Source organism: Carcharodon carcharias, chromosome 8 (genome assembly GCF_017639515.1).
Source record: "Carcharodon carcharias isolate sCarCar2 chromosome 8, sCarCar2.pri, whole genome shotgun sequence".
Lineage (NCBI taxonomy): Eukaryota > Metazoa > Chordata > Chondrichthyes > Lamniformes > Lamnidae > Carcharodon > Carcharodon carcharias.
Window position 1 is genome coordinate 64,027,305 of NC_054474.1, and position 26,366 is coordinate 64,053,670.

A 26,366-nucleotide genomic window follows, 5' to 3' on the forward strand; every position below is an offset into this window, starting at 1 on the left:
TCGAAGGGGTGTTGATGGTGGTGATACTGGCTAAAGGAGGTGCTAATGTTGACATTAAGAGTAGAAAACAGGGTGAGCAAGTGACAGATGGCCCTGGTGGGGGTGGGGTGGGGGTGGGGACATTGTGGGAAAAATAGGCTAAAAGGTGGGGATAAAACAATGAATGAAAATAAATTTTAAAAAATTATAATAGAAATAGGTGAGAAAAAAAATAAAAAAATTTTAAAATAAATATTGAAAAAGGGGATCAAAAAAGGATGAAGATGGAGGAGAGAGTTCATGATCTGAAGTTGTGGAACTCAATTGTTATGTCTGGAAGGCTGTAAAGTGCCTAGTCAGAAGATGAGGTGCTGTTCCTCCAGTTTGCGTTGAGCTTCACTGGAACATTGCAGCAGGCCAAGGATGGACATGTGGGCATGAGAGCAGGGTGGTGTGTTGAAATGGTAAGTGATAGGAAAGCCTGGGTCATGCTTGCGGACAGACCAAAGGTGTTCCTCAAAATGGTCACCCGGTCTGCGTTTGGTCTCTTCATTGTAGATGAGACTCTATTGGGAGCAGCGAATGCAGTAGACCAAATTGAGGGAAGTTCAAGTGAAGAGCTGCTTCACTTGAAAGGAGTATTTGGGCCCTTGAATGGTGAGGAGGGAGGAAGTAGAGGGGCAGGTGTTGCACCTTCTGCAGTTGCATGGGAAGGTGCCTTGGGAGGGGGTTGAGGTGTAGGGGGTGATGGAGGAGTGGACCAGGGTGTCCCGGAGAGAACGGCCTCCATGGAATGCCGACGGCAGGGGGTGAAGGGAAGATGTGTTTGGTGGTGGCATCATGCTGGAGTTGACGGAAATGGCGGAGAATGATTCTTTGAATGCAGAGGTTGCTGGGGTGATAAGTGAGGAAAAGGAGGACCCTATCATGGTTCTGGGAGGGAGAGGAAGGTGTGAGGGCGGATGCACAGGAGATGGGTCAGACACGGTTGAGGGCCCTGTGAACCACCATGGGTGGAAAACCTCAGCTAAGGAAGAAGGACGACATGTCAGAGGAACTGTTTTTGAAAATGGCATCATCAGAACAACTGTAACGGAGGCGAAGGAACTGAGAGAATGGGATGGAGTCCTTACAGGAAGCGGGGTGTGAGGAGCTGTAGTTGAGGTAGCTGTGGGAGTCGGTAGGCTTGTAATGAATATTGGTGGACAGTCTATCACCGGAAACTGAGACAGAGAGGTCAAGGAAGGGAAGGGAAGTGTCAGTGATGGACCACGTGAAAGTGATGGAAGGGTGGAAATTGGAAGAAACATTAATAAATTTTTCCAAGTCCAGATGAGAGAATGAAGCTGCACTGAAACAATCATTGATGTACCGGAGAAAGTTGTGGGAGGGGGCCTGAGTAGGACTGGAACAAGGAATGTTCCACATACCCCATAAAGAGACAGGCATAACTGGGGCCCATGCAGGTACCCATAGCCACACCTTTTATTTGGAGGAAGTGAGACGAGTTAAAGAAGAAATTGTTCAGCGTGAGAACAAATTCAGCCAGACGGAGGAGAGTGGTGGTGGATGGGAATTGTTCGGGCCTCTGTTCAAGGAAGAAGAGCCCTCAGACCATCCTGGTGGGGGATGGAGATGTGGAGGGATTGGACGTCCATGGTGAAGCAAATGCTGGAAATACTCAGCAGATTAGCCAGCATCTGTGGAGACAGAAACCGAGTTAACCGTCAGGATTTTTTCCTTGTCGGGCGGGCTCACCGGGGGAGGATGGGAAGCCAACCACCGTCCACGATTGGGGCCAGACCGTGAACCGTGATTTCACTCTGGTGGACCAATTAAGGCCCGCCCAACGTGAAACATGCGTGGCAGGGCTCAGTGCTGCCTGTGTGGGGGTGGGGGGGTGAGCGAGCAACTTCACGCATGCGCACGGGTGCCCACTGGAAAAGCTCTCTGAGGCACAGAGCTGCCTCCGGGAGATGAAAATTTTAAGAAATAAAAATAAAGGATTTTAAATTGTTAAAAAACAGCCCCCCTCATGTGATTCTGTTACATGTGCAGGGACATGTTCTTAATGAAATGTTTACATTTTTATTTAATTTTTATTTGCTGTTAGTTGCAAAGGCCGCTTGGCCTTTTCGCCTGCCCACCAGCCGTAAGGTTGGACGAGCAGTGAAAAATTTCTTACAATTATAACTTTAATGACCTTAATCAGCCTTTTAATTGTTGTCAGGCGAAGTGCACCTGCCGACTGAAATATCGCGCGAGTGCGCGATGACTTCGGGACGCTTGCACAATGTCATTGTGCTTCATTTTACACTTGGTTGGGTCAGGTGCGTGCCCGCCCGACAAACATTAAATTCTGGCCAACAATTCAGGTAGATGCCCTTCTGTCAGAACTGGGAACAATTAGAAATGTAACAGGTTTTAAGTAAGTAAAATGGAGGAGGTTGGAAAAAGAACATAAGGGAAAGATTGTGATCAACTTGAAGGTGGCAGAAATGGTGGGAGAATCTCTGCCCTTATTTTGTTTATTTTTAATTATTTGCATATTTTGGTCTTAATCATATTTATCACATGTTTTTGTTTTCAGACAGCAGCTGCATATTCTACTGCCATTCACATCTCTTCCGGATAAATGTTTAGTTTCTTTACTTGTTCGATTAGCACTCTCTTTGGCTCTGCACCACAGGCTCTAATGTCATTTAATGTGTCCCATCTTCTATTCTATCATCGACCTTCCATTTTGTTCTTTTTCCACCCTCCACCCCTTTTACTTGCTTAAACCTATTACATTTCTTACTTTACCCGATTTTGATGAAAGGTCATCAAACTGAAATGTTGGCCAGAATTTTCCTGTCGGCAATTTGGGGGTGGGGCCCACTCACCAATGGGAAAATGATGTGGGATGATGTCAGGAGGAACCCCCGATGTCATCCGGTCCCTTTACATTTTCAGGAAGGCGGGCAGACAGCGAAATCAGCTGTCTGCCTGCCGACCTGTCAATGGTCAATTGAGGCTGTTGACAGGGTAATTAAAGTAATTAAAGGCCCTGCCCGTCCAACCTTAAGGCTGGCGGGCAGGCCAGGAGCCCCAGCGGGCTTCTGATAATACATGAAACCTCATCCACTGGCTGGATGAGGTTTCATGTTCCTTTTTAAAAATAAATAATAAATGTAATGTGATATTTATTAACATGTCCCATCTCGTGTGACATTGTCACATGAGGAGGACATGTTAATAATATTTTTAATTCTCTATTTTTTAACTTTTGTGCACTGTCAGTAATCTCCCTGAGACAGCACTTTGTCTCAGGGAGCAGTGCGCTCTTATGCGCGCATGCGCGAAAGAGCGCACTTTGACAGCTGGGGATTCCCTCCCTCACTGCATAGGAAGAACATAGTGCTTCCCATTGGGCAGCCCACTGGGTGCGCCTTAATTGGCCCGCCCACACAAAATGGCGGCGGGCCCCGTTTCAGTGGCGGGTTTCGTCTGTCTGCCCGCCACCAAGCCGGTGGGGACCACACGCCCACCAAGGGCAAAATTCTGCCCATTAACTCTATTTCTCTCTACACAAATGCTGTCTGACCTACTGAGTATTTCCAGTATTTTCTGTTTCCATTTGTCAGATTATCTAGTTGATTCAGTAATGAATCTGAATTTCATCAGTGCATAAAAAACAAAGATCTGTACGTGACTGACTGGATTTGATTTTTATGTCAAATGCTAAACATTTTGTTTTGCAGCCGATCGACAAGTTGTTCAGTGAAACAATCTTTTATTAAGTAAGCTTTATAATGTTCATTTTCTAACTGGCATATTTGATCATTCCCACACCCTTTCTCTGTGTGGGTAAAGAGAAGGGATGGAACAATCGTGCATCATTTTTGTCACAATAACATTATGTATAATTGATGCAGTGAGGCACCATAATCTATATTAATTAGATTAATTATGTATAATTGATGCACAATGAGGCAACATAATCTATATTAATTAGGTGACTTTGTGAATAAATAGAAAAATAATATCACTTCTCTTTGGGAATTTATATAAAAATTAAATTACATGATTTTTAAAAACATATTCGAAATTTGCTTGATAATATTGCACACAGCAAAACAGAATGCACTTTTGAGATTGAGGAAAAAGTGATGTTAATTGAAAATATTTGGTTTTATTTAATTGCTGCAAAACAATTTCAGAATTTCTAACAACAATACAGAAGTAGAAAAACTGAAGGTGTCCTGGAAGAAACTCGATGAGACTACGATATCAACCATCAAACAGGAGACTAAGCAAATCTTTGAGATGTTAAACATGATAATTTTTGACCACCCTGGTAAGTAGTTGCCTCTGGTTTGTTGAAGTTTGTCAAGGCAATCGATTTTATTTCAGAATTTGGGAATGTTTTTTATGTATGTGCGAAATAAAAATATACTTTAATAAATGTAATTTATAGTCTCTTATATAGGTATAATCAATATGAATTGGACAGGCACATAAGGAATTTGTATAGAGAGATTTAGAAAAAAATAAAATAAAGAGAACTCATATAAAAAATGTGATATAAAGGAGCCAAAAAAGCTGCACACAGATACATTAATTGATTTTCAGCAAGCAATACTGAATCAAAATGTAAAACAAAAAGATGCAAGTAGCGAAAATCAATCCAACACAAATATGTTTTTGTGCATTTAACTCAGAGAAATAGGTAAGTTAATGAATGTCCATTTAAAGAATGAGGAAAAGGTAAACATTTATTGCTAAATCAATAGATAGACATGTTAGAGTAGGGAGGAATGAAACTTCTATAGCCGACAAGACATTTCAATCGTCTGAAAAATAATATAGGTGAGGGAAAATAACAGAAATAATTTATTGGTTATAAAATAGTGGAGTTGAGGCTTTACAGGATGATGAGTTGCCATTCTTGTGGAGGATGACAAAGAAATAGGGAACACCAAGACAGATAGAAATTCTAGGGAACTGGATATCAAATTTTGCTACTAAAAAGTAAGTATTTATTGTACGGGAATTGCAATATTAGATATGTGAAATGCAGTGTATTTGTAGAATAACATCAATTGCATGTCTTATGGAGGCTGTAAAATCATTTGACGGGGTGGAATGAAGAATTTGATAAAGAATTTTAATGTAATGTGACCCCTGAGATAGGGAGTAAGCATTCAGCAGTCTAAAGAGGAAAGGTAAGAGCAGAACAATTACGTTGGAAAAGGTATTAAATTTAAGTACAAGGAGAAGCATTATATGAAGGAAAGTACCCTGTAAGAAAAATTACCTCAGGAAAAGTAATTATTATGAGAAAAATTCAACTTATGATTCAAAGCAACCAACAATAATAATGTTAAAGGGGAAAGGAAGGCCAAGGGAAGTATTTAAGGTAGAATTTTCCCGTTGGTGTCAGGGGGTGGGCCCTGCACGTCTGGGTGTAATATGATGTGCAGTGACGTTGGGCGAGTGCCCTGACATAACCACGTGTTATTTCGTTGGGTGGGGCGCCCAATGATGTCTGACACATGCATGCCATTAATTAACAGGCCAATTAAGGCCCTTGACTCACCAATTGATGCCGATTTTTCGGTGCCCATGTAATCTTCAGGTCAGCACATGGACACAATGGGCAGGCAATGAGGTATAAACCTCATCCACGGGTGGGATAAGAGGGCTCACTGGGGTCACGAGTGTGCTCCCTCAAGTATTGATTTTTCAAATTTTTGAAACTGGCCTGTCTGATCTGCAATACTTCAAAACACATACCAGCTGCTTTTTCTGGACTCTTAACTCTCAGGTCACCACTCTGCAGTGAGGAATCTTTTTGGACTTACAGGTTTCTGGAAGCTTTCCCATAGCCTGGGAATGGGAGCTGAACTCTCCACTGGAAGCAGCTCCTCTGAGGAGGCAGGGAAGGCTAGAAGGGAGAGGAGGTCAGGAGTGCTCGTTAAGGCTCCAGGGGAGCCACCTTTGGGAGGAGAGGCGCAGGCACAAAGGCCACAGGGCCAAGAGGTAGTCCAAGGCGGAAGGGGCCGCAGAAGATGCCATTATCCTGCTGCCAGGGTATACAGGCGGCGAAGCAGCTACCTCAATATGTTTAAGGTGCAGTGCTGAAGGAGGCTCCATCTCTCAAGGGAGACAGTTAACTATATCTGTCAAATGATAGGGACACCCCATGTCAGTGGCTCTAAAGGTCACAGCTGCCCTCAACTTCTATGCCTCTGGTTCCTTCCAGGGGTCAGTGGTTGATCTTTGCTGTGTCTCCCAATCAGCTGTGCACACTTGTGTCAAGCAGGTTCCAGACATTCTGTTCAGACGTGCATTGACCTTCATCCACTTCCTCTGCGACCAGGCAAACCAGACACAGCAAGCCAGAGGCTTCGCGGCCATTGTTGGCTTCCCCCATGTCCAGGGTGCAATAGACTGCACACATCTGGCCGTCAAGGCGCCAGCAGGTGAACCCGGTGCCATCGTCAACCGGAAGAGCTTCCACTCCTTGAACGTGCAGATAGTATGTGATCACAGGATGCAGTTCTGCAAGTCTGTGCAAGGTACCCAAGCAGCTCCCATGATGCCTGCATCCTCAGACACTCCCAGGTGCCGGGGCTCTTCAGTTCTCCAGCCCGGCTGGATGGGTGGCTGCTGGGTGACAAGGGCTATCCCCTCAGAAGGTGGCTCACGACCCTTCTCCGCCATCCAAGAACAGAAGTTGAGCAGCAGTACAATAGGAGCCACGCCTCCACAAGGGTTGTGGTGGAGAGAACCATCGGTCTTCTCAAGTTGGGCTTCCAATGCCTGGACCGGTCAGGGGGTGAACTCCAGTATCCCCCAGGTCGTGTCTCGGTGGGAGTGGTTGCATGTAGCGCTCTCCACAATCTTGTGCTGGAAAGGGGGGATGCAGTGGACGTTGAAGACACCAATGCAGTGGCTGCGGCTGCACACGATGAGTCCAGCAGTGAATCCGAGGATGAGCATGCACAGGGAAATGCTGAGGGTTAAGATGCTGACCCGGGTGTACTCCAGGGAGGCAGGGACACCCAGGAGGCTTTAATCCAATGAACCTTCAGCTAGTATACCACATATTGACCTCCCAGACAAGCCTGGGCTGCAGGCTCCATACTTGATATCTAAGTGCCAAACCTTCCTTGTTAATAAAGCTGAATGTACCACAAAGCACTCCTAACATTTTTGGAAACTATACACGTGCGGAAGAAAAGAGGCAGCTTCAGCCATGGTCACATGTCTGAATTTAATATCACAGGCAAAGAAACTTAATGAAACAAAATGACAAGCATGTTCCAGTTCAAAGCAACTCATAAAGACCTCATCTCGGGCCAACACAAAAGCACCAGTGATAAACCCGTCGTGTGCCTAAGGTGCCTTATGTTTACGTTTCCGGGTGCTATGTCTGAGAAAGCCTGCTGACTCTGCTGTCCTGTTGGCCTTGATGACCTTAGCAGTCGACCCTTGGCCTGTGAAGCCTGTGTTGGCCCCCACCTGGGAAGGGAGCTGCCAGTTCCACAGCTGGCATCTCCCCAGTCATCGCAGCCTCATCAGATACTAAGGTCACTGGGAGAGGAGAGGATGAGCTGCCGCCCATATCTGGAACGCCCTGAGGGGTGCCCACAGAGTTGACAGGCAGTTGTTGCACCAACATGAGGTTATTTCAGACCTCCCTGCTCACTGTGGATAGGTGGGCACTGAGCTGGGAAACTTGATGCCCAGACCATCTCCCACACTGGCACTGAACAGCTGAAGTCAATGCCGATTGTAAGGGCTTGCTGGTCAGAGCGCATTCCCAGGAAGCCCTGATGGGTCTCCTGGAGGACGCTTTCCATGACAGTCGCCACTCTCTTCATGGATATCACATGGCGCTCGGACATATGGCTCATTGATTCAGCGATAGTCCGCGTAGACTCCTTCACCACAGACACCAAGCCTAGCATAGTCGCATGTATCTCTCCCAGATGCTCCTGCACACCTGGTCGCATTTCCCACAGTTGCTGTGTTGTGGATGACTCCAGAGGCACATCATCAGGCACTGACTCAGCATGTGCCTGGTCCCCTGCAGTCCTCCGACTGCTGGCGCCATGGGCACTCTCTGTCTTTGCCAGCTCCTCCAGCGACAGTGACATGGCCTCACCGCTGCGCCCCAGGTCAGTAGCCAATGTTCTAACTCCCAACGAGGTGCTAGTATCTGCGCTGCTGCCTGCCTGGCAGAGATGGTGTGACACTGGTGAGACTTCAGGCCCCTCAGGTGTGAGAGAGGGCCCCAGCTGTTCCTCCTCCTGGCCCTGCTCTGCTGATGCTGAAAGGAAGAACAAGGACATTGGATCAGTTAACGTGGAGACAATGACAGTGTGCATCCCTGTCCGCTGGTCATTGTGCTCATCCCTCCATAAGCAATGGTCAAGCCATGTTGCAAAATTAAATCACAGAACATTCAGCACTGCTATGCCTGTTGGAAGAACAATACTGACCTCACTGCTGGGCATACATACTTGACTGTGGCACCCTAGCCTCACCGACACCGGTGGACCTGGGCGCATGGTGCCCCTCCAGATCCAAGGCCTCCTGCTTGAACTGGCTGAGAGTGGCTAACTGCACCTGACTGCTGTCAGTCCTCACATGCTCTGCCACATTATGAGCATTCTTCTCCTGAAAATAAGAGAAGAGCATTGATTTGTGCAAATTCCATAAGGATTCTCTTCAAGGACGGCCCACCCCAACCAGAGTGGGACATTGCAGGGCTCCAGTGCCTCCTCACCCTGCTGCTGCCGAACACTCACACAAAGATGCTAGGCCTGTTCTCCACCACACACCCCAGCCTTGGACACATGCTGCCTACATCACATTAGGCACCACACGGTATATCCTTCCATAGCAAGGAGGCGCAAGCATGTGGAGTGCAGAGGGCAGCAGATCAATCGATGCCACGCCACCTTGAAGCTCCCCTCCCAGCATGTCATCACCCTGACTTGGACATGTCCTGCAGTTCCAGCACTGCGTCTAGGTGCAGCTCCTCCAGGTTGCCCCCAAAGCAGTAGTGTGGGTCACAGTGTACCATATGCTGCGGGTGCAGAACCCATCTCTTCACCACCCTGTCAGGGTGACCTTGGCATGGGCAATATCTGCTGGCCCACCCAGTAAAGGACACATGCGGTCAATGATTCAATACGGTCACTACACTCAGACTTGGGGGTGGAGGGGGCAACAGGGGGGTAAGCCAACCTGCTGGGTTATGTGACCAATGCCAACATTGTCCTTGCCTTCAAGATCGCAACAAGTCATTGAAGTGCTTGCGACACTGGATCCAGGTGCTCTGCACCATGTTGCGGGAGCTCACCACCTCCGCCACCTCCTCCCAGGCACATTTGGTCATGTGGAGGGGCCTCCTCCTCCCATCCTGGGGGACCAGCACTTCCCGCCCTGCTGCCACCTCCTCGAGGGGGGCAGCAAGGCAATCATCGGAAAAACGAGGGGCACACTGGCCGCCGGCCCTACCCTCCAGCCTGGCCTGCCCTGATGGCCTACGCTCCAGGTTTGCATAACCTCCATTGCCCCTCTACCAAGCCCTTCACCCAGCCATTGCGAACAGCCTTTCCAAGGCCTCCAGGTCTTCCTTTATACCGGCCGCTGGGTCGCCATTGCACCCGGCGGGCTGAGCATGACGGCTGCTGCTCACCCACTCCCGCTGTGCACGGGAGTCATGAAGTACAGTCACTTAATTGGCTTGACCGTGTAAAATGGCAGCGATCGGGCCTGCGCCCACTCCCACTTACCCCGCCCACCCCATCCAGAAAATTCTGCCCTTAATGTTCAAAATAATTGGTTTTACTCAAAGCATTTTCTAGGAAATAGTATTGATTTTATTATTTTAATTGCCACAGAAGCTGACAATTAGGGGGAGAAATTTAAGTAGTGCTGGAATTTGGGGCAAAATGGGTGTCCTACCTGAAAATGTCAGCCCAAAGCTGACTGAAAATTGGATTTTGGCCTAGGCTCCAAAAAATTGGCGACCTGCAGATGACAATCCAAGTGCAGCTCATAGTTAGAGCCTTGAGAAATTCATCCAACTGCAATGCCAAGTCAGCTCACAGATAAATCCTTGATTCAGAATGGACAGGAGCTGAACAGGAGACAGGCAAGCCTGGGCTGGCAATGGCCCACAGATCTTTTCTCAGGCCAAGTGGCACACTCCTGCTCCTTCTAGCTACACAAATATGAAATTACAACAAAGTTAACCTACCCTTTTCCTAATGGCCTCAGGATGGTTCATTCAAAGATGGCCATTTAGGTACTGCAGATATGGAAAAGCTGAGTGGAGCATGTGTGGCTCAAAATTCCCCCCAGTGATGAGGAATTTTGAGTGGGGGATTCTAAAACTGACTAAGATCTTGATTTGCATTTCAATGTGCCTAACACCTGTTTTTGGTGCTGGCACAGGAAGATATTATGTTCTACTTTTCTTTGACATAAACTTACCAATCCTACACAAGGATTGGTGAAACAATAACTTGGGTTCTTTATTTGAAGGTAAAACTACATACAGATAATGTTCACAGGGAGGTTGCGAGCCACATGTCTGACCTCAACCACTGCTGCTCACAGGCTATCTAACAAATCATGGGACTAATACGTTACATCCTGTCGAGATATGTAATGATTGACAGCAGTTTAAGATACGTACCTTTAAACGTGCATACACAGCAGATCCAACATCCCCCTTTTTCTAACTAATCGTTTACCTTTAAAGAATCAAACTATTTACATGACAGCAAAACAAAATAACATTGCGCAGAATTTTGCCCTTGGTGAGCAGGCGGACCCCATCGGCTCGGCGGCAGGTGGGCAGCCGAACTCCGCACCAAAACAGCTCACTGCTATTTTGAGTGGGTGGGCCAATTAAGGCCCAGCCAGCAGCCTGCCCGACAGGAAACGCTATGCGCTTCCTGTGAGGTGGTGGCGGGGGGGGGGGAGGAAATCCCCAACTGTCAAAGTGCACTTTCGCGCATGCACGCAAAAGAGACTAAGTGGTGTCTCGGAGATCACTGACAGTGTAAAAGTCATTAAAAATAGAAAAATGTAAAAATTATTAACATGTCCCCCTCATGTGACAATGTCACATGAGATGGGACCTGTTAATAAAAAGGACATAAACTTTATTAAACTTTTTAAAAACGGACATGAAACCTCAACCTGCTGGTCGATGAGGTTTCACGTATTATCAGAAGCCCACTGGGTCTCCTGGCCTGCCCGTCAGCCTTAAGGTTGGATGGGCAGGGTCTTTAATTATCTTAATTACCCTGCCAATGGCCTCAATTGGCCATTGACAGGTCGGCGGGCGGACAGATGATTTCGCTGTCCGCCCGCCTTCCTAAAGATTTAAATGGACCGGGATGACGTCAGGGATTCCTCCCGACATCATCCGGTGTCATTTTCCCCTCGGCGAGCGGGGCCCGCCCCCAAATCGCCAACAGGAAAATTCTGCAGATTGTGTCTGAATGTACTTTAACACAGAGCAATAAATTAACAAGTCTCTGAAACGTATTGGTGGTTTGCTCATCTGTCCACACTGAGTTATGGCGATCTTTGCTGAAGGCTGCTGTATATGTTCCTAATGCTGGTCAGAGAGGCTTTGTTTGTGTTACATTTTAGACTGTGTTCTAGTTGATTTAGGACTGCTCCTTGTGTCTGGTTGTCGTTTTGTTCTAATTTGGGACCTGTTTTGTTCAATTGTCATACCAGTTGTTGTTCGTGCTTGATATGATCTTAGTTCTAGGCATATGCTGATGATTTCTGCTAGATTCCTGGTGCCATAAATTGGATGTTGTATTTGATATTTCTGTTGATGCCTTAATTGGCCCACCCACATAAAATGGCGGCGCGCAGCTGACTGCAGGCAGCAATCCGCTGCGCGCCTGCCCATGCCTGTTCCCGCCCAGCCCCCCCACAACGGGGAGAAAATTCTCCCCTATATTTACTCTTTTTTTTTAATCTGTAAATTCCACTGTTTCAACTAGTCTTTGGATGTTACTTTTTTGCCAGGACATAAAAATTTATTAGAAAATGCTGGAAAAACTCAGCAGGTCAAACAGCATCTGTGGGGAGAAAGACACGGTTAACATATTGATTCCATTTGACTCTTCTTCAGAGCACTGCAGAAGAGTCATACAGACTCAAAGTGTTAACTCTGTCTTTCTCTCCACAGACACTGTTAGAACTGTTGAGTTTTTCCAGCATTTTCTGTTTTTGTTTCAGATTTCCAGCATCCACAGTATTTTGCTTTTATTTAAAAATTTATGATGTTGTCATTATGGCCAGCACTTTTGGAAAAAAATAAATATAATAACTTTGCCTTATTTATCTTGCCAGTTGTAAACATCTTATCATGTCCGTTTGAAAAGCCAACAACCTCTCCCCTTATCTAAAAATGCAAATTTCATTTTACTTAGCTTGTCCATTAGCATTTAAAATACCTGCTTTTTTACACTTAACCCCTTTGATGGTTCAAACCTTGCAGTCTAACAGTCTGCAGCTTACTTAAATTATTCACACACACAGAAACATACACATAGGGCAGAATCTTCTGTTTGGTGAGTGGGGGTGGTGCATAAAATGACACGGGGCGATGTTGGCAGTGTGTCCCGACATCACCCCGCGTCATGTTGATTTTCAGTTCGGCAGACGCACAGCTGAATCGGCTGCGCGCCCGCCGAACTATCAAAGGCCTATTGAGGCCATTAAAAAAGTAAATAACATGATTGATGGACCTGCCTGTCCAACCTTAAGGTTGGCGGGCAGGCTGGGAGCCCAGGTGGCCTTCTGAAAAAACATGAAGCCTCATCCAAGGTGGGATGAGGTTTCATGAGGGTATTAAAACTTTTATAAAATGCTAAATAAAAGAAATTGGCATGTACCAGCTCATGTGACAGCGGCACATGAGTGGGCATGTCAGTAATTTCTTTCCCCTTCTTTATTGAACCTTTCAAACCTGAACCAATCTCCCTGAGGCAGCACTTTGCCTCAGGGAGATCCATGCGCTCTTTCAAGCGCATGTATGAAAGAGCGCAATCCCGGCTCAGGGAACCCCCTGCACGCTCACAGGACAGGATAGCACTCCCTGGAGGTCGTCACGCTGGGCGGGCCTTAATTGGCCTGCCTATGTAAAATGGCGGCGCAGCGCCGATCAGGAACCCGCCCGCTCGCGCTCACTCCTGCACAATCCCCCCCCTGATGGGGGAAGATCCTGCCCCTACACAACCATAAGCCTGCTTTAAAGTGTTCCACAGTAATATCAGGAAAAAATATGACAGTCTCTTTACAACTCTGCTGCCATAAAGTTACAATCACACCCCTTTTCCCTGCATCTACATGTGAATTGTCGCTTGCCATTTTAACACTCCACCCTGCTCTCTTGCCCACATGTCTGTCTTGGCTTGCTGCATTGTTCCAGTGAAGCTCAACGCAAACTGGAGGAACAGCACCTCATCTTCCGACTCGGCACTTTACAGCCTTGTGGACTGAATATTGAGTTCAACAACTTTAGATCTTGAACTCCCTCCTCCATCCCCACCCCCTTTCCATTTCTTCCCTCTCCCTTTTGTTTTTTCCAATAATTTATATAGATTTTTCTTTTCCCACCTATTTATTATTTTTAAATGTATTCCACCCATGGTTTATTTCACCCCACCCCCACTAGGGCTACCTTGTTGTCCTGCTCTCCAATCTTAATTAGCACATTCTTTTAGATAATATCACCACCTTCAACAACTCTTTGTATTTTTGTCTGTGACATCTTTTTGGTTATCTCCTCCTATCACTGCTTGCTTATCCCAACAACACCCCCCCTTCTTCACCACCTCCCCCCCCACCCCGCCAAACCAGCTTATATTTCACCCCTTTCCTATTTCTACTTAGTTCTGCTGAAGGGTCATGAGGACTCGAAATGTCAACTTTGCTCTTCTCCGCCGATGCTGCCAGACCTACTGAGTTTTTCCAGTTATTTCTGTTTTTGTTGTGAATTGATCAATGGTCTTTGTTGGTTGATGTTTGAAAGACATGAATTCCAGGTGGTGTATTCTGAAATTGAGCTTCATTTGTAGTGATCACAGAATCACGGAATCACAGAATCACACGGTGCAGAAGAGGCCCTTTGGTCTATCGAGTCTGCACCGACACGTGAGAAACACTCTTTGAGTGTTGACCACATTTTTTCAGGATTTTTAAGATAGTCATCAGGCAAACCTCTTGTGTTCAGTCTGTGGAAGCCTTCTTTGCCAACAGCAATTTTACTTTTATTTCTGTATATCTGGTTTGGAAATATTGAGGTCTGGAAAACACAGCCCAATGTTTTGTCAGAACCATGTAAACTCAGTTAAGAGGTCTGCTGCCTTCCAATTGAGTGTTCAAAATGTTGTCGTCACCTTTTCACTTTTTTGCACGATTCTTAGGTCAAGCATGAAAAACCATGACTGAAATTAGACCCCTATCATAAAAATCCACTAAAAAACAGGCGAAACAAAAACAAATTTCTTCTCAATGGGTCTCCACCTTAAGCTGGTTCTATTCATATGTATTTTGGGGAATGACCTACAAGCACCATAGAGCAACTCCATTTGTTTCATTAATAGCCAATAGTCATCCTGGTCTGGGGACCAACTGTGATAAAAGCCATCAAAGGCTAAATGAGCAGCTGAACCAGCAATCACTTTCCCCTAATCAGGGAATTCTTAATGATCATCAGGCCAGCCTGAAGAGCTGGCTCCCACTGAAATCAATGGAGCTGCTCCAGACTGTTTGCATGGCCAACAGCACTGAAACTGTTTGCTGAAGGTGAGAAAATTCAAAATGTTAATCTCTTAAGTGTGAAAATAACCTGTAAAATTAAACTGGGATGGAAAATTGTAAACATGTTGAAGAGATCCAAGTGTATGTTTTGTGAATAGGGTATTTTAAACAGAAACTCTATCTCCCTCAAGTTTTTTTCACTGACATTAGGAAATGAGAGAAAAGATGTGGAATATTGAGTTGTAAGTGGCAATGTAACTACAATTAATTTGAAAATGTACATGACCGTCACATTGCAAGATTTTAAATGTTTGAAAGAAATAGGAAGATAGAATATGGGAATGAAAGCAATGGGCTTGTCGAGGGGGGGAAAGGAAGTACTTACCCCAATGGGTGGGAAATGGAGGTTGGGTCATTCTCCGAACCCTGAACCTACCTCCAAGTGGAAACAATCACTCTTTGTGATTTTCATGGGGCTGCCTCCACAATTGGTCAGGAGACAGGCTTGGTGTCCAATTAAGGGCAGTGAGTGGGCTCTCGAAACTGGAGGGCCAATCAGAGGCTTTCCAGCATCAAAGGAGCAGTAGATTACAAGAGGATAAGAAAGGGAGAGGGTGCCTCAACTTTTTAAAATCAATACTGAAAAATGGATCTTGCATCCAGGCAGGCCACCAATATAGAGGAGAACCTGAGAACCCCTCTATGAGGCAGCCGATGGGCTCCTCCTGCACCCAGGCAGGGAGGGAGGGCCTCAAAGCCTATCTGAAATGCTGACCCCTGGCCTATTGCCTGGTGACCGTGTTCAAACACTTAAACTGGTGCTTACTGCCTGTGGGGCCCTGGAGACTGACTGGAAAGTCTTAGGCAATCCCCTTTTATTTACCTTGTGGCTTCTAATGAGCTGTGTCAGTTACCCATTGCATGCAGTTGGATATTTATGCTGCTCCCCATCCAACACCACCTCCCCACACCACCCCCCAAACCACTCCACCACCCACATTCCACTTTGGCAAAAATGGCTCAAAGGCAGGATGGATGGAGCCTGGGAACCATCACACCAGCGGGTGGGACTAGTCTGAGCTCCCGTCTGCTTCCAATCCCATCCCCAGCAGGGGCTGAAAACCCAGCCCAAAATCTCCCCTGTACTTGACCAAAAACAAATTGTAAAGTGGATTATTAATTAGTTGAGTTGTAACTAATAAAGGTTGTTGATGGTAATAAGTATAATTGATAAGATGTATCCAAAGATGCCCTGGGATTCATAATACTTTTAAAGTAGAAAATGTATAATTCTGTTTTGCTGTGAATTGCAGCACAGTATACATTCTTATATTCCATGAAAGCTAGAAATATGTCTCTTAAACCATGGTTATTTTATTTCCAGGCGATTTTTTTACTGTATATGAACCAACTATGTAATACCTGTGATTTGTAATACTGTACATAGGAATAACCTAGATCATTGTTTTATATGTGAATTTTAAAACATTTTTTAGTTCAGTCAAATGACGAAGTGGTAGAAGAAAGGTTTGCAATGGAAGATGAGAATGAAGAAGAAAATTTGCCTGAATCACTGTAAGTAGAAAAGGGAGATGTTAGTAATTCTTCATCGCTATGGCACTGAAAGCTGGTTAATTAGCCTACTACTCAACGACAGTGTTTTAGGACGAGTTGGAATGCTGAATTTAATAACATTAAATTCTGGAGGAGCAGGAAAGGAACACATGCTCATTTTAATTGGTAATTTATAGTATGCACACTGAATAGCATTAATTATGCATAAAAGCTCCAGTGACTTTCCAGTTTATTTCTGCATTTACCATCAGTTCTGTGAGTGCAAGATTCCTTTGCACAATTGGAAACTTTGGTTATTGTAATATTTATTAAGCAAATTATAATGAAATGATCTGCAATATATGTGTAAGGCAATGAAACACCCTGGGAGATTATTAAGGGCAACCTTTGTGCTTTTTGGACCCATACATTATTGACATTATATACAGGTGGATTCTAAAAACATGGGTATATGGTTTCCTGTATAACCAACAGTCTCTGTGTTCCTACTATATAGCCATGGCCAAAGTGTGTCATTGTGTCCTGCTCCCCCAAATTTAACATTGTTATTTGTAATATGAACAGATCTAGAATTTTACTGGCTCCATGGAGGCGAGAACGGAGGCCGGGGTTGGAGAAGGGTGGGCGCTGGTAAAATGACATGGGCCTGCATTGAGCTATCTCCCTGATGGATTCCTGCTGCCAACCTTCTCACCAGATGGTAGCATTGGGAAGAACCAATGGCAGACAGATCGCTGGCAGTGGGTGCTTTAGATGGCCATGGTCTGCATCCTCTGAGTGCCTGAGCGCTACTGGCATTCAGCGCATTTGTGATTACCTGTATCTGTGCAGTGGCTATCTCAGTCATCAGGCCAACATGCAGCATTGGTGTCACTTTCAAAGGAGCTGAGGATTTGCCTTCACCTATTGAGGCACCTTTAAAAGAGTCCCCCTTGCTTTCAGTTTGTCCCTCCTCTGCCCTTCCAGATGCACTCCTGTGGTTGCCTGGAGTGGTTCAGATCCTGGAAATGGGAAGATGTATGGTGGGACAATCCCATCCACCCATTGCTCCATAGATCTAATGGATGAGACCTTGCTATGGAGGTCTGTGTGGACCCGCTGCATCCACTCAGTGCTATGTTTATGAAGGTCACCACTCTCTCAATGCAGAACACCTTGTGGTTACATGCCAGAGAAATGGAGCTACTCCTGGCACAGATGGACTCACACATCATTTGTATTTGGGACTATTCTGCCTCTGGAAACTCCGACAGATGTTCAAACATTTCACCTTGCTGATGAGTTTTCTGCCAATTTGTTGATGACACCTGAGGTTCACCATCTCATGAAGATGACCATCACTGGACCTCTCCTCACTCCTCCAAGGGGAAGTGACAGCAGCTGTCACTGCCTCTGTTACCTTCTCCTGTATGTCTGTGCAATACTCACTAGCTTGTACCAATTGTTCTACATGTTCTACATTCTGCTCTGGTGGAGGTTGTGGTGGAATGAAGTAACACAGTGTTTTCAGAGGTGGTGCATCCTCTGAGCTTTCCAATGTCACAGGAGCACTAGTCTCTTCCTCATCTGCTTCTGTATCTGGTGGAGAGACATGATTTAAATGAAACAGCTGCTTTTGAAACCAAGTCCTGGTGCCTCCCTTTGGTCAGGAGCTTCCAGTGGGGTTAAAGGCTCACACAGGCCACACATGGTCGAGGAAACATTGGATACAGTCGTCGCTCTACTCACTCTCTATTGCCTCCAAACCTGCCCCACCTCAGTGACAGGCTGCCCAGCACATTAAGGCCAAGGAAATGAGCATATTATCACAGTCCACTAAACCTCTGTTCTTCCCTTATAGCTGCATGTTGATATGACTGGTCCATGGGGTGATAGAACCATTACAGCACATCAGAAAGCCATTTAGCCCATCCTCTCTATGCTGGCTCTCTGCAGAACAATCCAGTCAGTACCGTTTCCCCACTCTATGCTTGTAGCTCTGCAAGTTTATTTCCTCACATACCTATCCAACTTCCTTTTGTAATCATTGATCATCCTGCTTCCACCACCCTCATAGTCAACAGGTTCCAGCTGATCATTACCACTCACTGCGCAAAAAGTTCTTCCTCACAACCCTCCTGTATCTTTTGTCCAATTCTGACCAATAGTGACCACCGGATGTTGACTTGAACTTTGTTATGTCATTAATGAGCAATGGAAAATGGCTGGGACTTATCTTGTTCAACATGATCATTATGCACCTCTTATGTGGTGCAAATATTAACTTGACATTGAATAATAATATCCAGCTTTGGATACTATTCAGGTACTGTTTTTGGCTGCTGTGGGCTGCTTCATTATCAAAGGAGTTGTGAATGGAGGTGAACACTGTGTAATCATCAGTGTTCAGCCCCAATCTGGATGCTTATGATGGAAGGAAGGTTATTAATGAAGTAGGTGAAGGTGGTTAGGCTCACGGCCTCTCCCTGAGACAGCCAACAGTGTTTTTTGGTCAATTGCATATGGGTGGTGTATGTTGGCACAATTTACAATGTCAGTTTTTGTGCCAGTCAATTCTATCATGGGTATTGTAAAATGTGCTTGAACATCTTAAGTACTAATCAAGATTTGGTTATTGACCATAGGAAACCTGTAGGAAGTGGGGACATCAGAAGAACTCAATACACTTCTCTATTTTCCAAAGGTACTTATTTATAAACTAAATAGATTATCATAGAATTTGAGGCAACAACCTGTATATGTTTTGTGATTGATCGTAAATTGTAATTTATTCAAAGTATCATAATTTATTTTTTTGAAGCCAGTGATGGTCCTCATAGTTATTGGGTTCTATCTTTTGCTTATTAAAGGCACATCAGTTGTTTTGTGGAAATTTACTACCCTGGTATGAATCCCATGTAATCTATTGACAGCATCTTAAATTTATTATCCATTCTATGTTGACACACAATCAAGTATTGGCAGAGATTGGCTGGGATTTTCCGATCTCATTGCGGTGGGACCTGGCACGGGAGATTTGGCTGCCCAGCCAAAAGCATATTGACTTTAGGCAGGACTGGATGATCCTGGTGGTGGGTGGGGCCAGACCATCCTGCCCATTATTAGAATTTACCATAGATGAACTGCCTGATGCCTGTGAATGAATGTATCATTGCATATTATTGTCAGTAAATAGACAATAATAATCAAAGTAAAGTGACAAAAGTTAGCACATTTTACTGAAGCTGCAAGGCTCAAGCAATTTGTCAAAAGTAGATATTTTCATCAGTACAAGAGTTAAATGGTCAGCTATATAAAGGCACAAGATGACACTGATCATGATTGTACATTAGGTAGTTCACATAGTTGCAACAATTCACAGATTTGTAGCAAATGTGATTGCAGTGTTGAAGTATTGTCATAAATTAAAACTGTAATAGATAAACAATGATCAACATCACAGCAGAGACATCACAAAACCCAGAAAAAAATCTTATTTGTCATGGCTGAATGGCTCGAAAGTGTGTCTTAATGAGAGAGGCAACACTTCTTCAGAGTAAGTGTGACATTGTTTTGTTCTTAATTTTCCTATATTGCAGATATAACTTGAAAGCAATACTCATAATATCTTCCTTAATTCACTTGTTAATATTGCTTTGTAAACTCTTGAAAGCGCATGCTATCAATCCATAGTGGTGGGATATGCTCATCTCAAAATCCCACTGGTTTGTTTTTGGTATCTTCTGCACATTTAAGTACTTCGTCCACCTCTTGCCAACCTTATTATCATGCAAAATCTTTCACATCTACTACCCCCTCCCTGCAACTCCATGTCTTCCTCAGCAAATCTTTTTTCATTCTTCCTGCATTTCAGTCTCTGTACTATGAAATTCCTCATTCTCGGTGATTTTGACCACCATCCGAATTTAGCTTCTCCACCATGCTGATTTTCATACATCTCGCACAGGTTCATCCAACACTTTGGCCCGTATCTAGCTTTGACTGGCAAAGCAACGGCTGTGTCATTCACCTTATGTATAGTTGCCAAGAAGATTTTTGTGGGTTTGTCAGTGGAGATTTATAGTAGTTGGGCATCTTATCCAGTGCGGTGATCTCCACAAGGAACTGTGTCATCTCTGAATAGGCCAAGCAGCACAGAGACTCCTCAACCAATCAGACTGAATAATCTCACTGAGACGCACAAGACTGAAATGCAAGAAAAAAATAGGAAATGTTTGTTAAGTTGTTGTATGTGAAGTGAAGATTTGGACATGCATATGGGATTAAGGGAGAGATACAAAAATAATTAAAACGTAAATTCTGTTTCATCTCTTAAATCTGCAACATTATTTTTCTTTGGAGGGAACATGACTCCACACTTGTAAAATTAATTTCCTATTCTAAAGAGATTATTCAGCAGTAATTATCATTCATTATGCTATTAAGAGCAGTTATTGCTGTTTACATTAGCTCTAACTTTTGCATCTGTGTTAGTGTAAGACTAGTCATAGTTATCCAAATTTTATACCATTACATTGTGCAAATTCCGATGAAGAATGGAATAGCAGATCCTGTAAGATAGCAGAATATCATGAACAACAACTTCCAGATTTCCACATATTTGCAGATGGCAGAAGTTGCTGTCAGTTTTATCATGTGTTAAAATCACCATAGAGACCAATAACTTTTCAAAAGAAAGGAACCCCCACAGCTCCCATGGAAATAACCAAAGGACAAGATTTCACATTTAAGGACTTCTATTGTAACAACAAACTAAAATTAACATAGTTCAAACATCAATTAACAGGCAACTGATGTATTAAACTAATGAAAAAGTAACATTTCACATGAACTAACTAATGCAACTGAAATATGCCTTATGAAGCACTGTTGCTCTACACATGCTTCTGGCTATTACATGGCATTAAAGAGACAGTCTCAAAGTCACTCCTGACTCACCAGCAGTGGCTCATCTCTCCCGACCCCACCAGTGTCCTTCAACAATCATTCCACTCTGTCTTTTCCCAGGCACAATTACCAACAGCAAGGCACACCTCAATGAACACACCTCCCCCTCAGACCATGACAGTCTGACAATCCAGAATTCCAGAGATTCCTGTATCCAATCCCTTTAAATGGTTTGGTTGGCTCTGGTAAAACTATATTCCCCATACAGAGTTCTATTTTTGCTCTACATTTCCTACAGGTCATTGAAGACATGTTCCTAGGAAAGTTCCAATTCTTTTCCTGACTGCATCCCAGTCGGATTTTTTTCTTGTTCTGTGAGCTATTGTGAGAAGTGCTAAATCTGCCATCCGACACTAATTTGAATTTTTCTCCCCATGGCAATCTGAGATCACATGGGCATTCTTAGAACTGAGGTGTTTATCAGGAATTCTAGTCATACATTCCTTTCCAGAATTTTCTGTTTTACTTTGATTTAAAATAACAAAGTAATATTTTAAAACATAATTATCTTGCAAAGTTCAGCATTGTGTATGGTCACAATGTTGAGTTCCATACATGCTGGTAACCCTACTGCTGCTGATCTGCTCGTGTCTGCCGAGCAGAATACTTATGGTTTACATGCAGACTTGCAGTAGCTGCATTTCAATGTTAATGTACCAATGCAATGAATGGATGACCCATTGTATGCTGTTAGTTTGCTTTCATAGGTTGCACCATTGACTCCCAATGGTCCAGATACAGATCCTTCAGGATTCCAACTGGTGAGATGTTCACACTAGCTCCTGTGTCGACTTTGGCTGTGAGCATGTGTCTGCCACTTTTCTTTGGGCATATGACCCTGATGGTAGCAAAAGCCTCTAAATGTTTGACTTCATCCACACATAATGTCACATTCACAATGTGGAAAGCCTCTTTCCTTTCTGCTTAAGATTTCTCCATTAATAATCTTCACCCTGGTCTGTCTTGCTGTTAACCTCGTGTATGTGCTTGCATTTATGTAGGCCTCTGGCACACAGTATGCTGCACATACTTTTGTTTGGTTTTATCTTATTGTATCCTCTGGAACCAGGTTTCCTGCATTGGTGAGCCCAATGTCCTCTTACACCACAAAACCTGCAAAGGTCTTGGAACACAGCACAGCTTCACGGTGGGTGCAGGTGATTGCACTTCCCACATGGTTGGCTTGCTTTCAATGCCCTGCGCCATACTGGTAGCTGCACCCAATACTTGTAAATTTGTTGTCCAGCCACAATGGCTTCATATTTTCTGCCATCTTATAACAATGTGTAAACAACATGACCCTCCTTTTTCTCCAAAAGGTCTTTTTAGAAGGCTTTGATCAATGTTGAAGCTACGACTAGCTCCATTATCCATTCAAGCAACTCAGCTTCCAAAAAATCACAGACCTTGTCCTAATCACAGTACCCACTGACAAATTTATTAATCATTTTTTGTGGCTGTTGTCTGTAAGCCATCAGCTCCAATTGGTGAATTCTGAAGTTTACCTTTACACAGAGCTGCTCCTATAGCATATTCCATAGCCTAACAGGATCTTTCTGATCCTACTCAGACAGGCCTGAGGTGTTGCTCTATGCAACCACTCATTTACATTGGCTATCTTTATTCTTAACTTTATTCTTGCTTATCCAGTTTTGGGTAGATAAATCTACAAAGTAATATTCCATTCTTTCTTTACAAAGCCTAAATTTGGATATGACATCAGTGGCCTTCCAATTCATGCTGGAGAATTTGGTGATCACCTTCCTGGTGTTCTCTGTCTTTTATAGACGCTCCTGACATATAGGAGATTTTCAAGCTTGCAACTCCAGGAGAGATTCAGCAATGCAGCTGCTGTTTGTTTTATTCTCCTCCCCCTTTTTTTTTGGCTGCAGTTCAGGACTTTTCCTGCAGCTTTTCAGCCTGATTTAAATCTGGCAGCACAGAGCAACTCTGAACCGAAACCCATTCATTATCGATCTGGTTATCCCACAAATCAGGTATTCACTGTTCTGCAAAGTAATGTCTGTAGTACTGCCTCCTGGGGTTTCAATGCACATATAGCCTCTGTGTTGCATCAAAAATTGTCTGTAGCTCCTTCTCTGGTCTTCAAAATTCAATTGCTGCCACCATGTTGTGTTTCTGGCTTCTTTGTATGCAAACACAACAATCGTTCAGACCGGACTGGTAAACTATAAGTAAGTTCAATTTATTTGAAGACTACAACTAATATGTAGTTACAGGATAGCTCAACAGGGATTCAGCAACCACCATTACTCACAGCAACAGCTACAACTCCAGCTGCATTCACATCCTGGTTCCTTGATGACACGTGTACATCATTTGCATATTCTCTTAAAGTGATATTGCAACACCATCAGCACTCCATGGCACATAAAGCATATTGCATCTCATCCTCACACACCCACCTCTCACTGGGTCTACATACCGCCAGGTCTTCAGCTATGGCAGGCATATCACCCAAACACGGTTCCACACAATCTCTAGCATTCTGCCTTATCTCTTGTAGGATACAGTGACACCCATTAGAAGGGAGCAGAATAGAAATCATGGGGACAAGGACGTCTGCATCTTTTGAGCCATATAGGGGAGGTGGCTCAACATCATTAGGCTGCTGTGACAAAGCCCATGTTAGCCAGTATCACTGAGAACACTGAAGGTGTCCCTGCCTTGTGTTCCTTATCAACTCCAGCTCACTCTCATCCTGATATCTAGCACAATGAGTGAGCTGCTTGTGGTCAGGTCATGGACCTCGATTTCCACTCTCCATAACTTCCTCGACACCAATTTAACCCTTCTGATTTTCTGCTTTCAGACACCCAAGAACTGCTGCCTGCCCAGTTACACAAAGGAAGATAGAGAAACAACACAGTACTAATGAAGGAGCTCCAATATTTAAACTGGTTCTCACATCCACCAGTTCAGATGCTAGCATTGCATGTACCTTGGAGGTTACTGTAGACTTGGTTTCAACCCATGGAGAGTCATCAGGGATGAGTGGGCTTCAGCCAGACCATGAATAAAGATGCTTATTTGCCAGCTCACTGGAGGTCGAGCTCACAGGTGTGTTCTGCTGCAGAGGAAACAGATGCGGACCTCAAAAGGGCAGCATACAAGAGAGTGCTGCTGGGTGCGTTGGCTGGCCTGCCAGACAGCTTCCTGCCACTGTAAAGGGGGATGGACGAGCCTGGCTGCTAGTTGGCAGAAGGCATCTTGAGGAGTTTGCTTTCTCCACAGCCTCTGCTCCATCTCCCTGTCATGCTGTTGATCCAGAGGCACTACAATTGCAATGCCCATATGTGCTAAAGCCTTTATGTGGACAGGTCACCTATTTCTCTGCCCTTCCTGTGAGGATGCAGTGGAATGCCATGTCAAATCCAGGAACTCACCAGAACACCTCAAATAACATACCAGAGTACTTCTGGACATATTGCATTGGCAGTTTTTTTTCCAAAATAACCTTAATTTCAAATTAGATACCTGTCCCTTCAAATAAGAACATAAGAAATAGCAGCAGAAGTAGTCCATATGGCCTCTCGAACCTTCCCCGCCTTTCAATAAAATTGTGGCTTCTCTTTTGCCTCAATTTCATTTTCCCATCTGCTGCATGGTCTATCTTGCAGCTTAACAAATCTCTTTTGCAGAGTGACTTGCAAATTCATCCACTAGATCAGCATGGCCAGATGAGGAAGTCTGGTGTTACACCAACCAAGCCTGTGTGACATCAGGATAAATGCTACTTAACAAGCTTCAGTCACCTGCAGGGGTCGCCCTTCTTAAGAGGGCAGGAAATGTTAGAAACAACTGGATGAGCAGCAGACACCTCCAGGAGGACACAGGGCTTATGTAGCATCAACTTCCATGGCATTATGGAAACCAACTTCATACCATCATTCTTGTAGCCAAACAATACCTGTGAGTATAAATGGTGTTTAAGTCTTGTAAGTTTGTTGCTGGAGGGAGCCTGATTTTCTATTATCTAAACTTTAATGTTAAACCATTTGACAGAGAGACAGCCATGCGGGAGACCCTGATAATGTGTACAGAATGTGATTTGCGGACCATTATGGATCCTCATTTCATGCAGGAACAGTACATTTTCACTGTGTTGGAAAATCGTGTCCCAGGTGTAAGGGATCTCTGCACCTCAGATTCTAGTTCCACGCACACCAGCATTGAGATCTTATGCCATAGGGTCAGCAATTTGAAGGCTATTGCCTTCCTTTGCAATTACTTCTGTATTAACAATTAAACACCCTCACCAAATTTGCTGATGATAGTTGGAAAGCAAGTTGTGAGGAGGATACGAAGGGCTGGATTTTGCTGATCTGGTCTGGGACAAACCTCCACAAGGTGGGGGAGAAAAGAAACAGATGGGACCTGATTCCAGGATTCCAGCAGAGATGGAAAGGCGATAGATGCTGCATCCCTCACCATCCCATCTGATTTAATGCATCCCACCTCCCAGTCCGTCCCTGGGTAGTGCGTAAAATTCTGGCCCAAGGTTGCAGGTACAGTTGGTTACCAACATCCAATTATAGAGATCTGGACCCCAATTTACAAGAGGTTCTCATTTTGGCCTTGAAAGCTTAAAAAATTGGGCTGGGAGAGCGATGATGATGGGCTTACACACTTCTTACTGGTAACCAAGGACCTGGTCTCCACAAAGCACAAATCACATGAAGCACCTATGAGGCCATTAGTCTCAGAGATGCCAATCTGGCAATCCTTCTTGAGGAATTGAAGGTAGGGGCTGAAGTGGTTGCAGAGCAAACTCAAAAATTCTCTGCTTGAAGTAGCATTTAGAATGAACATAAAACTACACGCTAGATCGCACACAGCCTAATCTTTCACCAAAGGCAATAACTGGGGATGCATGCGTTTAAAGAACAGGCAAAGAACTTAAGAGAAATAAACTGATTGTGATTCCTTTGGAATGTACAGACTAGATTTATTGTCAGGCATGTCATATTAATGTGGCATGTGATGGGAAACAGGTAAATTCATAGATAAAATAGAAGATGCTGTAAAAACTCAGCCAGTCA

General features: G+C 44.4%; 1 protein-coding gene across 1 annotated transcript in view; it reads left to right on the top strand.

Moving 5' to 3' along the window:
* Positions 1-26,366, top strand: part of LOC121281444 — an 80,819-nt gene that overhangs the window by 24,099 nt on the left and 30,354 nt on the right. Inside the window, exons 6-8 of the mRNA XM_041194389.1 lie at positions 4,182-4,318; positions 16,278-16,356; positions 18,981-19,039. Of these exons, the coding sequence (XP_041050323.1) occupies positions 4,182-4,318; positions 16,278-16,356; positions 18,981-19,039 (275 nt within the window). The remainder of the gene's footprint in view (positions 1-4,181; positions 4,319-16,277; positions 16,357-18,980; positions 19,040-26,366) is intronic.